The sequence below is a fragment of the Lolium perenne genome, chromosome 3 (genome assembly GCF_019359855.2).
Source record: "Lolium perenne isolate Kyuss_39 chromosome 3, Kyuss_2.0, whole genome shotgun sequence".
Lineage (NCBI taxonomy): Eukaryota > Viridiplantae > Streptophyta > Magnoliopsida > Poales > Poaceae > Lolium > Lolium perenne.
Genome location: NC_067246.2, coordinates 310,944,526 through 310,957,701, shown reverse-complemented (window position 1 = coordinate 310,957,701; position 13,176 = coordinate 310,944,526). Strand labels below are relative to the sequence as shown.

General features: G+C 49.3%; 1 protein-coding gene across 2 annotated transcripts; it reads left to right on the top strand.

Moving 5' to 3' along the window:
- The first annotated feature begins 252 nt into the window (after window positions 1-252).
- On the top strand, window positions 253-7,035 carry LOC127345430 (uncharacterized). 2 transcript variants are annotated; one of them, XM_051371905.2, is made up of 10 exons: window positions 253-570; window positions 726-797; window positions 1,112-1,182; window positions 1,347-2,210; window positions 2,318-2,411; window positions 2,508-3,335; window positions 3,446-5,287; window positions 5,381-5,663; window positions 6,033-6,184; window positions 6,425-7,035. In XM_051371905.2, exons 1-10 carry the CDS (start codon window positions 528-530, stop codon window positions 6,721-6,723), a joined length of 4,548 nt encoding a protein of 1,515 aa, XP_051227865.1. In that variant the 5' UTR covers window positions 253-527; the 3' UTR covers window positions 6,724-7,035. The 2 variants fall into 2 exon arrangements, with proteins under 2 accessions (XP_051227865.1, XP_051227864.1); XM_051371904.2 differs by having other exon boundaries at window positions 3,446-5,663.
- Window positions 7,036-13,176: the final 6,141 nt, after the last annotated feature.

Here is a 13,176-nt window from a genome sequence, read left to right as displayed (position 1 = left end):
ATACATGTTGTATATAAATCTACATTGAGATTCTACAAATCAATTAATATAAGAAGATTACGATAACATGATACCATGCATCGTGGACATATGGACGTGTAAGATGGAATCCTCCCCTCAACAACTTCCCCATTTAAGAACACTAAATTAAATTTAATAAGAAAGTAATAAAGAAGAAGATAAAAGGGTTCACTAAAGTACAATTTTATGATTTCACCCCATCTCCCTCCGCCCTCTCATCATCTCTCTCCCTCCGCCCCCCTTTCGCTCGCCTGCCCGTCTCCTCCCCACAAACACACAGTCCGCATCCCCATCCCCGTTCCCAAGTCCCAACCCAACCGGCGACCACGCGCCTCCCTCTCCCTCAAAACCCTAGCCTCCCATCCTCTCCGCGCGTGCCCTCCCCACCCGCCGGTGCCGCCGGCTCGCCCCCCGCTCGGATCGCGCGGTGCCCGCGCCGCCGCCGCCACGCTCGAAACCCTAGCCCACTCCCCCCATCCCTCCCCACCCTCACGCTTGGATCCACCATGGCCGAGAGGAAGCTGGATCGATTCGCGGCGCTCGGAAAAGGTGAGCCCGCCCGCCCGCCCGCCCGATCTGCCCTCCTCCCCCAGCCCGCCCGCGGGAGATCCGATCTGCCGCGCCCGCGGGTTGGCCTCCTCGGCGTGCATAGATCTGCGCGATTGGCGTCCCCCGATTTGATGTCTGGTTTGTTGCGTGCGCAGATGGGTTGTCGCTCGGGATCGAGGAGGATAGGACCGCCGCCGCCGCCATGGGTTTCATCGACGAATCCAAAGGTCCGTACCGTTTCTCCCGCATCCCTATACAGTACATCATTGCTGCTTCCGCTCGGATTTCCGCTGGCTCAGGCGCTTAGGGGTCGGTTGGTATAGCACGTACGTAGGCTGTTTGTTTTTACTGTTGCGCGTGCGGTATTTGGCTACGAGAGATGGACTACCTAGCTGCTACTGTGTGTTCGCTCGTTCGTGCACGTGTGACTCCACGCTTGCCTTTGGGTGGCAGTCCGTCTGAGGGCCTGTTTGTGAGTGAGTGCTCACGCCTGTGATAGATGTGCTGAGTCGTTGACCTTGAAAGTGTTTTTGCTCTGCAGATCAGCAGCACCTGGAGAACAGCATTCCCCTGTCCCCTCAGTGGCTTTACGCCAAACCCAGCGATGCCAAGGTTTGTTTGCCACCTGTGTGTGTCCTCTTTCTATATGCATTCACATCTGTGGGCATAGTGAAAAGGTTCAACCGTTCAAGTCAGTGTTACTTACTTTGGGTGTTTATTTACTGGTTGCTGGTACAGTTGTGTATTGCCTAACTAACCACCACACCTTTCTGCAGATTTCACTGCCTCATGGGTCCTTGCTTGACCCTGCTGAGAAGGATGTGAGAATGCTGGAAGGCGCTGGGGATAAGAAAGAACGCCGTCGAAATGCATTTGATGCTGACAGCAGTCTCCGCTGGCTTGAGGAGGAGAGGGAGACGAGCTTGCTTGGGAGGAGGGACCGCAAGAAGGAAGTGGACCGGGATATGGAGAACCGTAAAAATGATCGCCGGTCCGACAATGTTTCTGCAAGGGACAACAACGATTCACGGGCGCCTCCTACATCTGAAAGGTGGAATGATGGCTCCACCCGGAATTCAGGGAGTGAACCTAGGCGTGATGGGAAATGGTCATTAAGATGGGGACCTGATGACAAGGAGAAGGACCCGAGACCAGAGAAGAAGGTTGATGCAGAAAAGGATGAAACTCATGCTGAGAAACAGGCATTTCCTGGAAGACTGCTACCCGAATCAGACTCCCGTGATAAATGGAGACCTCGTCACCGGCAGGAGACTCAGACTGGTGGTACTGGCACAGCAACATACCGTGCTGCTCCAGGATTTGGATTGGAGAAAGGACGTGTCAAGGAATCCAATGCTGGTTTTGCCCCTGGAAGAGGCAGGGCAAACCCCAACTCAGTTCCACCCTTCAGCCGTCCATCGTCTGCTGGACCAATTGGTGCTCCACCTGTGTATGGGAAGCGTGCGGCAACTGCTGCTTCTTTTCGCTACCCAAGGGGTAAACTTCTTGACATATACAGGCAACAAAAGGTTGTTCAGTCCTTTGACGATGGCCGCCGAATGCTGGAGGAAGTTCCTTCCATAACACTCTCTACATCTGTTAAGCCACTAGCCTTTGTCACCCCTGATAACAAAGAAGAGGTAACACCCCGTAGCAATCTCCATCCTAGTTTCTTCTGTAGTGTCTGTTCACTAGTGAACTTTTATCAGTACTTGTCTATCTACTGATCAGTTTGTGTGCTATGTAGGCTATTTTGGAAGATATCAGGAAGGGCAGGGTCATCAGCAGTGAAGCGACAAATGCAACTGCACTCCAAAAGGAAAGGAAAAAAGAGCTTGAAGGTATGCACATAGTGGGATATGCATATATTACTGTCTGTCACATGATTCTTCTGTTCCTTTTGAGTGTCATCTGATATAAAAATTATTTCAATCCAGCTTGTGGTATTGATGACAACAAGGATAAAGGAGCTCCAGCATTTAGTGGGTTAAGTCATGAAGGATCTGGTGCTTTAATATCGGAGAAGGATGCATTTTACAATGAAGGGATGTTCGCAGGTGGTATTACAGGTCAACTGAAGAATCGTACTGAGGAAAATGCTCCCAGTAATCCACATGGACTTTCTGGCATCAGGGAAGACACAAAGTTTGACGAGGCCAACTCAAGTGCTGATATCGATCTTAGCACAAAGCTATCTGACGATTCAAATACTCAGTTTAATGTAAATGTTGACCATCCTACTGGCCAGGCTAGTTACACAGACACAAAATCTAGTGGCCAGGATAGTTATCCAGAGGAGCTGACCCTATACTATCTGGATCCTCAAGGTGGTGTGCAGGGTCCATTCATGGGTACTGATATAGTGTCCTGGTATGAAGATGGATATTTTGGTTTGGAGCTACCTGTTCGTCTATCTCAGGCTCCAGATGAAGCTCCTTTTCGCCCACTTTCTGAACTCATGCCTTATCTTGGACATAAGCCCCAAGCTGTCCCACCTGTAACCAGTGTTGGAAGTGTTGAATCTTCGGATTCTGTACATAACAATTTTGAAGATGCACTACCTACTTCTGGTTCTTTTGGGAAGAGTGATGAGACATCTAAGGGGGACTCAGAAAATTATGGAGTCAATCCTAAAAGAGGTGACCAGGAAGCACCAGCACAGTCACGTGCTAGTTGGTTCCCTTCAGCTGAGCCAGAAAAGGTTGAAGCAAACCTAGATATCCGTCAGCAGCGCATTCCGGAAACTGTTAGTCATGATGCTGAAGGTTAGTTTCCTTCCTTTGCAGTTATTACCTTAAGTTTCACAATCCATTGCTCTCTCTCTTTTCATTGTGCTCAATTAAGTTCTCACATCTCCTTTTTGTACTTACTACAGAGGTGCTGTACACTGGGAAGCCTAATAGCAGCATGGGTCAATCTCGGCAGGATTTTGATAATGACCGTGCAGATTTCCAGTTGACGTCACTTGATTCCCGTTCTGGGGTGGGTGAAGCTAATTTGCCCAAGCATGATGCTCCTAGAGAGAATGAGCTCAGTCCTCTTGGCTTACTTTGGTCTGAGCTGGAAGGTATGCATCCTAAGCAGCCTCTCTCATCAAATGTGGTTGGTGTAAATGAGCGGAGAAACCCCAAACCTACAGGCCCCAAGGACATTCCACCTGCAAATATCAGACATGGTCCGCTCAGCAGGATGAATGAAGCCCCTGTTGCGCGTGATGGGTGGCCTGCTAATCTTGGTCGGATGGACAGCATGAATGATGCAAACATTTCAGGTCTAATTCCCCAGGTTGAACCTGAGCTAGGACATCTGAATTTTGAGGAGCAAATGCTACTTACTCAGATTCGAAGGGAGCAACTGCAGCAGGAACAAATGATGGCTCGTAACAATCTGGAGTTTCCTGGACAATTTGCAGGGCATGGGTTTGATTCATTGCACCATCACCGACAGTCAATGAATCCGCCGGCTCCTGAGGTGGACCATCTTCTGAGAGTACAGTTTGAACTTGAACATCAGCAGCGTCGCCAACAGCAACAGCTTCAGCAGGAGCAGCACCGCCAGCAGCTTCAGCAAGAGCAGCACCGCCAGCAGCTTCAGCAAGAGCAGCACCGCCAGCAGCTTCAGCAAGAGCAGCATCAAAGGCAGCTGCAGCAGCGCCAAGCTCAGCTGCTGCAACAGCAACAGCAGCAACAACAACAACTGATTCTTGAACAAATGCTGCAGCAACAGTTGCAGAGTTCAAACTTTGGACAAGCTAACATTGATCAAGTGTTACTTCGGGAACAGTTACTGAATGACTTGCATCACCAACCCCATCATTTTCAAAGGGAGCATGATGCAGCTATCGAGCAAATCATTCAAGCAAAATATGGGCATGGAATTCACAGGGAGCAACACAATGACATGCTAGATGTTCTGTCACGCTCAAACCAGAGGCAAGTGCTTCCTATGGAGCAGCAAATTCTTTTGGGTCTGCATCACGATCAGCTCCAAACACAACAATTGGCCAATGCTATACGACAACATGTCGGCAGGGAGGAAGAAAGGCATTTAAGTGGGGTCTGGCCAATGGATGACCCTGGCCAATTTATCCGCCCAGGAACTAGTCCAAATCAAGCTTCTAGACTTGGTCAATTTGATCTTCTGCAGTCCCTTCAGAGGTCCTCATCTGTGGAGCATCATGACCATCTCGAAAGAAACCTTTCTTTGCAGGAACGATTGCACAGGGGAGCTCAAGGTATTCATTCCCTAGAGCGGTCTGGCTCTTTGCCTGGTGGTGCTCCTTTACCTAATCCAGATCTTGTTGCCCTAGCACGTCATCATGGCCTTAGTCAGTTAGAAACACACGGCGATTTATATTCTGCAGGCCAAATGCCTATGCATGCCTCAGGGGTTCATCCCCAGCAGCACAGACTTCAGGAGCAGCTGTCTGGTTCTCACATGGGAAGACTGGAAAGGAACTGGTCAGATGCCAATGGGCAATTGCAAAATAGCCTGATGGAAGCTTCGCGCATCAACCAGTTGCAAATTGAAGCAGAGAAGCAGAGGAGGAAAGTTGAAATGAACCTTCCCATTGACAACCCACATGCATGGGCATCACTTATGAGCAACGAGAGGAACCCAGAAACTGATTTGAGTGATATGATTCATCAAAAACTGGTTCTTCAAGCACAGCAATCTCGTGGTTTCCCTGATGTTCCAGTGGCGGCATCTTTTGGACGTAAAGACCCTTCTTCACTCTTTGCACAACCTGCTGCAGATAACCCTTTAAGATCACCTGTTGATAGGTTATCTTTTGATGATCCACTTGCAGACAGGTCACATTTCGCAAAAATGGGGCACTTGGGACAGGATGGACCAACCAGTCTAGATAGTTTACCAAACAACATTGAGATGAACCGAAAACTGGGCGTCAGATCAAGCTCTGCAACAATGCTTGATATTCAAAGGGGAGAATACCCAGATGTGATGGGTGGCAGTTTATCCACTAACCAATTGGTTGGGAATGCCAATGATGTAGCCAGGAGGAAAAGGCAGGGTTCTAGTGCGAACTTGGCAGTGGAGGACACTGATTTTTCTGAAGCGGTCAACAACTGGTACTTTTCCTAACTTTGTAGCTGCACCTTTTTTTTTTCCATGTATGCTTTTCCAACCTCACAACATACTTTTTCTGCTCAAATATGTTTTCTCGTCACAAATTTTTGATGCGATATTTAATTTGCATGGCCATCCAAGATTTTGATATTTAAGGTTCTCCATTGCTTAGAGACATATTTGATTCTTTGGCATTCCTTTAATATATATATATATACATGCAATTTTCTTTGTTTATCTTCACTTCTTTAGAGACCAGCTTGGTATTTATTTGCCAAACTGTTAGTGTGAGTGTGCAGGTAGTTGTGCGTGTGTACAGAGTTGGGTTTTTAGCACATGGCTGAATCTCACAATTTCCCCCCTTTATGCAGGGCTGATACTGGCATTTCTAAAGGAAGCTCCCATTCCTTGCTAAAGCGCACAACAAACCAGCACATCGCTACATCTCAGGCAGCGTCAACGGACCTGCCTTCTGCCGTTAGGTCGAAGAAGGCAGGCCATATTTCTTCTGCATCTTCTGATGGTATGCCCCGTGAGCAACCTATCTGTGTGGTTTTCTTGTCATGTCAATAATATTACTCCCTCTGATCCATATTAGTTGATTCTAATATAGATGTATCTAGATACATCCATATTAATGTCAAGTAATATGAGTCGGAGGGAGTAGTTCCAAGATGATTTATCTAACTTAGTAGGATTTATGATCTGTCCCATTTTGGGGCATCTTGGTTTTAGACTTTGATATAGTATTGTTGCTGTGCAGAGCATAAGTTGGAATCAGGAGTCACGTCAGGAGCAAATGCTGTGGATGCCCCTGCTTCAGCCAACAAAGAGACCTTTGGCAATCAGGATGCTTCTGGTCCTTCGTTCAGTGAAATGCTCAAGAGCACAAAGAAGCCTCCCTTGCAGTACGACGCCTCTGAATCCACGGACGGCGGTCCTGGTGGTAAGGGTGCGAAGAAGAAAGCAAAGAAAGGCAAGCAGATAGACCCTTCACTTCTCGGCTTCAAGGTGCACAGCAACCGCATCTTGATGGGTGAGATCCACCGCCCTGACGACTAACGTCCTTGGGTCCAGCCATTTTGTGTACATGCTCACCTCTGTCTGTAGTAGACTCTGCACAAGTTTTTTGGTAACAAACATTTCCAGTGGAGGCCGTGTCTCCTCCCTTTAGTTCTTTCCCATTAGTCTTAGGATACCAAATCAGCCAGAATCTCAAGTTGAAAATTAGGGAGGGCTTTGTTTTTTGTGTGTATCTGCGCCCTCGAGTTTATACAACAAGATACAGTTGTACAGGACACCGAAATCATCGGCATGTATGTCTGTGATCTCCTTGCACAGTGCATGGAAGTATCATCTGAAGTTCTCAGTTCATTTGTTTCTCTCTTATGACCTGTGGGTTGCAGATATCAGTCGGAAGTCTGGCATTTATATTCAGGCTTTTTTTGGCGGATAGTCTACCACTCAGAAATTTTAGTGATGGCTGTCCACTAATCCAAGAGCATGACGTATTTTTTGAGAACTGTATTATCATTTACCCGAAGAAGGAAAACATTGCTTGCTTTTCTTAGCCTCACATATATAGTAACATGATGACCTTACAAGTATCATCGAAGCCAGACACCATCATGGTACCGCTGTTCATGATGTTCATGTCGGTCACAAGCATCACCACGTCGCCGACCACCACGATGAACATCACCTTTGACACCACCGTTCACGCTGGTTAAAGCACCACGTCGCCCTCCAGGGTGTGAAAAAACACCGTGATGTCGCCGTTCATGATGGCGCGCGGAAGTACCACATGGTGACCTTAGGGCATCTCCAACCGGGCGACCCAAACCGCGCCCGCGCGTCCAGATGGGTCGAGCCGGACAAAAACACGGCCAGCGCGCGGACCCATCCCTAAAACGGATGGCCGCGGCGTCCGGGACGACCCAAACCCGGCCCAAATCTGGGGCGAGTTTGCGTGGCCGCGGAGGCCGAATGCTGGTCGCTCGCGTCCGCCCCTGGCTCGCGTGTCATAGAAATAGAAAGTTTTTTTTCATTGCAAAGAACCATTACATTTTTTTTAATCCTACTACTTCTATCCTAATACGTACGAGGCCGGCGGCCTCGCCGGCGACTCCCTCGCCGGCTCGCCGTCGGGGCCGTGGATTTCACTCGACGCGGGCGGCCTATACGTGTGAGGATTCCACTCCAGCTTATGAGCTGGGCGGCGCGGCGGAGGTCTTCATCCTCCTCCTTTCCGCTCGCGCGCCTCGGGCGCGCTCGCGCTCCGCCTCTTGACGCGGCACCACCCGCTTCCCGCATAGCTCCAGCTCCTGCAGGGCGGCGCGTTCCACAGCAGTGCGCGCCTCCAGGCGGACGCGGCCGGCGGCCTGGGCCTCGTGGTTCCCGTTCCGCCGCCACATGCGCTCTTGTCGGCCGCGCTCCGCCGACGCAGCAGCCTCCCGGGTACGCCACTCGGGCGAGGGCATCTGGATGAGGTGGCGGGCTGCTCGCATAGCGAGCAGCTCGTTCTTCTGCCCGAGGAGGTCGCCTAGTCGGCGGCGTCCGGCCCGGCAGGTCGCCTCGTGCTCCTTCGTCACGCGCGTGAGGTCGGCGAGACGCTCCTCGATGGCGGCGTTGATGTTGGCCAGCGCGAGGTCCTCCTCGTTCACGGGTTCCTCCTCCGCGGCGGCCGCGGCCTCGTACCAGCCGTCCGCGGTCTCGTGCCAGCCGTCCGCGGCCGCCTCCACCATCTCCGCGTCCCCTTCCTTCTTCGCCGCCGCCTCGGCAGCGACGCGGAGCGCGTCATCATCGGCGACCCACCGCGCGTCCGCGCGCTCCTCCTCCTCCATCCGCGGGAACCTAGCCCGGGCGGCGAGGGAGAGCTTGGCCCACGTGGCCTGCAGGGTGAGCGGCATGGCGCCGGAGAAGGTGGAGGGGGAGAGGACGGCGGAGAGGGTGTGGTGCGGTCTCTGGCCGCCACCGTCTTTTATAGCCGGCGGCCTGGCGGGAAACTTGGGCGCGAGCGCGCGCCAAAGGGCTTTTCGCGCGCGCAGGAACATTGGTGCGCGCGGGAACTTTCCCGCGCGTTCCACCGTCCACCATTGCTGTCCCGTCGAGGCCTGCCATGGCGTAGCGCCGCGCAAGAAAGACGAACCACGTGACGCGTGTTTGGGTCGCCGCGTTGGGCGCAGCGTGCGACCCAAACGGACACGCAGACGCGGGCCGCTGTCCGCTCGGCCACCCAAACGGCCCAAATCGGACGGCCCAACGCGTCCGTTTGGGTCACCCGGTTGGAGATGCCCTTATCTCTCACCTTTCACCTGTCACAACCATCACAATGTCGTCGTTCATGTTAGCTGTTAGCTTGGACAACACCATGCCGTTGCAGTCACACCGACATATCACGACGGCACACGGAAATAACACCATGCCACCACCGACGATGAGGATGGTCACCACCATGTATTAACACCTCGCACTTCTCACATATCATCACCACGTCACCGTCCCTGAAGATGGCAAGTGAAAAGCTAAGCAAGGGTACTCCAAAATTTACTCACACATGCGCACAAATTAGAGTACAGTAGCGAGTCATTGATCTACCCGTCTATGTCCACCGAAACAAAAACCTTACAACACGAGTAACTAGTCGTTATTGGAAAATACGCGCACGAAAAAATATACCGGCCCAAGCTGCTGGAAATGGAAGAAAAACAAAGAACAGAGATTTTGGCCGGTCATACTTGGCCAAGTGATGCATGTAAAATGCATACATGAACTTTATCCTTTATCATATAGAATTCCCACATATTTGTAACATATATGATGATAATACCATGTTTTACACTGATTTATGGGGATTTACCAATGATCCCCTTCATTTGGGTTATAACACTGGAGAATAGGAAAACCCTGTTTTGTGTATTTTTCATTTTCAAAGACTTATACGGAGTCAAATTGACCTAGGACTTTTGGAGCATCGCTTTTTCATCGGGAGAAGCAACCTGGGCTCTGGAAACACACCTGGGGAGGCCTGAGCCGAAAGAGGCCAGGTGGCGCGCCTAGTAAGGTAGCGCGCGCCACCCACCTCCATTCGGCCGTCGATCGTTCGATTGCCCTAATTCTTTCGCTCACCGACGTATTTCCCCCTGAAAATGACTATATATACGACCCCGAAGAATTCTCGTGAGGAGAGCGTCGGACAAACACAAAATCACGAAAACGGAGGCTGCTGTAGAGAAGATTGGAGGGGGAAACTCCGCTAGGATCACTGCCGGAGGGATCTCCACCTTCTCCAACGTCTTCACCATCATCACCATGACCAAGAGGGAGTAGTCCACCTCTGGACTACAGGTTTGTGGCAGTAGATTGATCTTTTTCTCTCATGTTCTTCATAGTTCTTGGTGCCATATGATCCGCATAACATGGCTTTGCCTTCCTTTTGCTACCTTACTAGGGATAAAGTGAATGCATGTGCTATGTTCATCACGTGACGGTAGTGATGATCTTGTGTGTTCAAGGTAGCATATTTGATTTTCAAACTTCATGTAAAAGTATTTATTGTTATGCTCTGTTAATTCTTAATACAAGATTCATGAAGTTTCTTTCTTGCGGAGTATAAGAGAGATGTGTTGTATCATCTCTATGTTAGGACGTGATGCCCATATTAATTCTGATCTTACATATACTATTATCTGCACATTCATATCACATTGATGAATTGTTATTTGTCCACCACAACATTAAGAGAGAATAGTCAAGTGAACCCATGAATCCTAGTCCACTTTTTATCATAAGAAACACCTTTATATTGCTTTTACCTTGTTTTCTATTTGTTGCACTATTTTAATCCGAAAATAAAAAATATTTACTTTTTTTCTAAGCATCCAAAACACCAAAAACAGTCAACCTCTTTACAATTTTTTACTTAGTTATTTTATCTAGTCTAGTTTTATTTGCTTTATTTATACCTGTGTTATTTACTTACACGAAACCTTGTGCTTGACAACCACACGGTAGAGTTGGGGACACAAGGCATTTACCTGCAGGATTGCTAGAAGAAGAGAGAAGAATCCCGAGAGTTTGATATGAACACTCGAGTCACCCTTGTGGGGAAAATACTCTGCTGACACAACACTCTGCACTTGGAGTCCCAACGTCATCACCAAGCAGCAGCGTATCACGGGCGGGAGCAGCGCGGGCAATGTAGCGTCGCGTGAGGGCGACCGACAATGTATGGCAGTGCGCGTGTGTGCGGGTGGAGATCGAGGCAAAGGGAGCAAGCGGCACGGTCAGCGAGCGGAGGGAGCGAGCGGGTGTCGCGTGTAGGAGGCGGGTGAGAGTGAGAGGAGGAAAACAAGGCCTGCACGTGCGGGGCAAAGACAAGGAGATCGGCCGACCCGGTATGACCGGCATACCGGCCCAACTTGTTGTTTTTCAGTTTCTTTTATTTTCTTCCTCATTTTCTCCTTTTTCTTCCTTTATTTTTTTCCTTTCTTTTTCCTTTCTTTTTCTTTTCTTCTCCTTTTCTTTGACGAAAGATGAAAATATCTTCAAGCCTTCAGGAGCAAGATATTGGACGAAGAAGAGAACAAATATGTGGTGGAGAAGATATAGTGGAAGAAGAGATTTGACAAGTGGAGGGAAATGATTTGAGCCAAAGAACCAAATAACGACTCAGACCCCCTCTTAATAGTGCGGGATCCTTTACTCAATAAAAAGAGAAAAGATGATACTACCTTGTTGCACTCTTCTGAACTCCATCTTCGACCGCTCTTCCTACCCATTTTCACATCGTGACCCGACACCATAAGTGGGCGGGAGAATTAACTGCATCCTGCTTGACCTTGATGACAACGCTCATGCTTCATTCAAGCCGGAACACCTCAGTTGATTGGATGCCTTAGGTCTTGGTCACCAATAGCTCAACTCATGAGGCTTGGGTTGTGACACTAACTTTGAGCCAAAGCTAAATTTCTTCTCTCTTGACATCGACTATGTTGAATCCAACAAATGGTCCGCAAGGAAAACCTATGGATTATTCCTTCAAATAAAACTTCAATGAAAACATTAGTCCATAGGAATTGTTATCAAGAGTGGATTTAGTAATCAGAGGGATAGGTGAGCACAGTCTAGCTATCGTTAGATCAACGTTCAGATTAACCTTTTGGCTCACGGCGACCACACGCCGTTGATGGTTTTTCTGGCTGTTGTCTTGTGGACCACTTGGGTGACTAATTATATTCGTTAAAAAATCGACCCGTCCTCCTTCCCCCCTCATCACGTCCACTTCCTCCCTCATGACTACCGCCGCCCTGAAGCTCGCCGACCACCAGCGATTGCTGGCGTCCGCCACCGTGCGTCATTCGCTGGAGCCTCTACTTGCGCGTGCCTTCTCCCGTGTCGTCCTGGCGCCGCCCCAGACCTAGCCACCGTGGACAGCCACACTGCTAAAGGCTCTGGAAGCTGAACACACGTGCTCGTCTTATTGCTCTCCTACACCGTCGCGCACCGTCCGCCGGTCGGAGGGCAAGGGATCTCGTCCGCCGGTCGTCTCTTCCTTCTAGAGCTGGGGGATGACCGGGTCTGACGGGAGTTTCCGTGGGGAAGCACTGATCTTGGGCTACCATGCCCAAATCCGGTGGAGATTTCCCCTACGACACGCCGGCCCCTGCCCCGGCCTCCCCTACCTCGCCGGTGTTGGAGATATGCCCAAGAGGCAATAATAAAGTGGTTATTACAATATATCTTTGTGTTTATGATAAATGTTTGCATACCATGCTATAATTGTATTAACCGAAACATTGATACATGTGTGTTATGTAAACAACAAGGAGTCCCTAGTAAGCCTCTTGTATAACTAGCTTGTTGATTAATAGATGATCATGGTTTCGTGATCATGAACATTGGATGTTATTAATAACAAGTTTATGTCATTGAATGAATGATATAATGGACACACACCCAAATGAGCGTAGCATAAGATCAAGTCATTAAGTTCAACTTGGTATAAAACTTTCGATACATAGTTACCTAGTCCTTCGACCATGAGATCATGTAAATCACTTACACCAGAAGGATGCTTTGATTACATCAAATGCCATTGCGTAAATGGTGGTTATAAAGATGGGATTAAGTATTCGGAAAGTGTGAGTTGAGGCATATGGATCAAGAGTGGGATTTGCCCATCCAGATGACGGATAGATATGCTCTGGGCCCTCTCGGTGGAATGTCGTCTGATTAGCTTGCAAGCATGTGACTAGGTCACAAGAGATGACATACCACGGTACGAGTAAAGAGTACTAGTCGGTAACGAGGTTGAACAAGGTATGGAGATACCGATGATCGAACCTCGGACAAGTAAAGTATCGCGTGACAAAGGGAATCGGTATCGTATGTAAATGGTTCAATCGATCACTAAGTTATCGTTGAATGTGTGGGAGCCATTATGGATCTCCAGATCCCGCTATTGGTTATTGGTCGGAGAGGAGTATCGACCATGTCTGCATAGTTCACAAACCG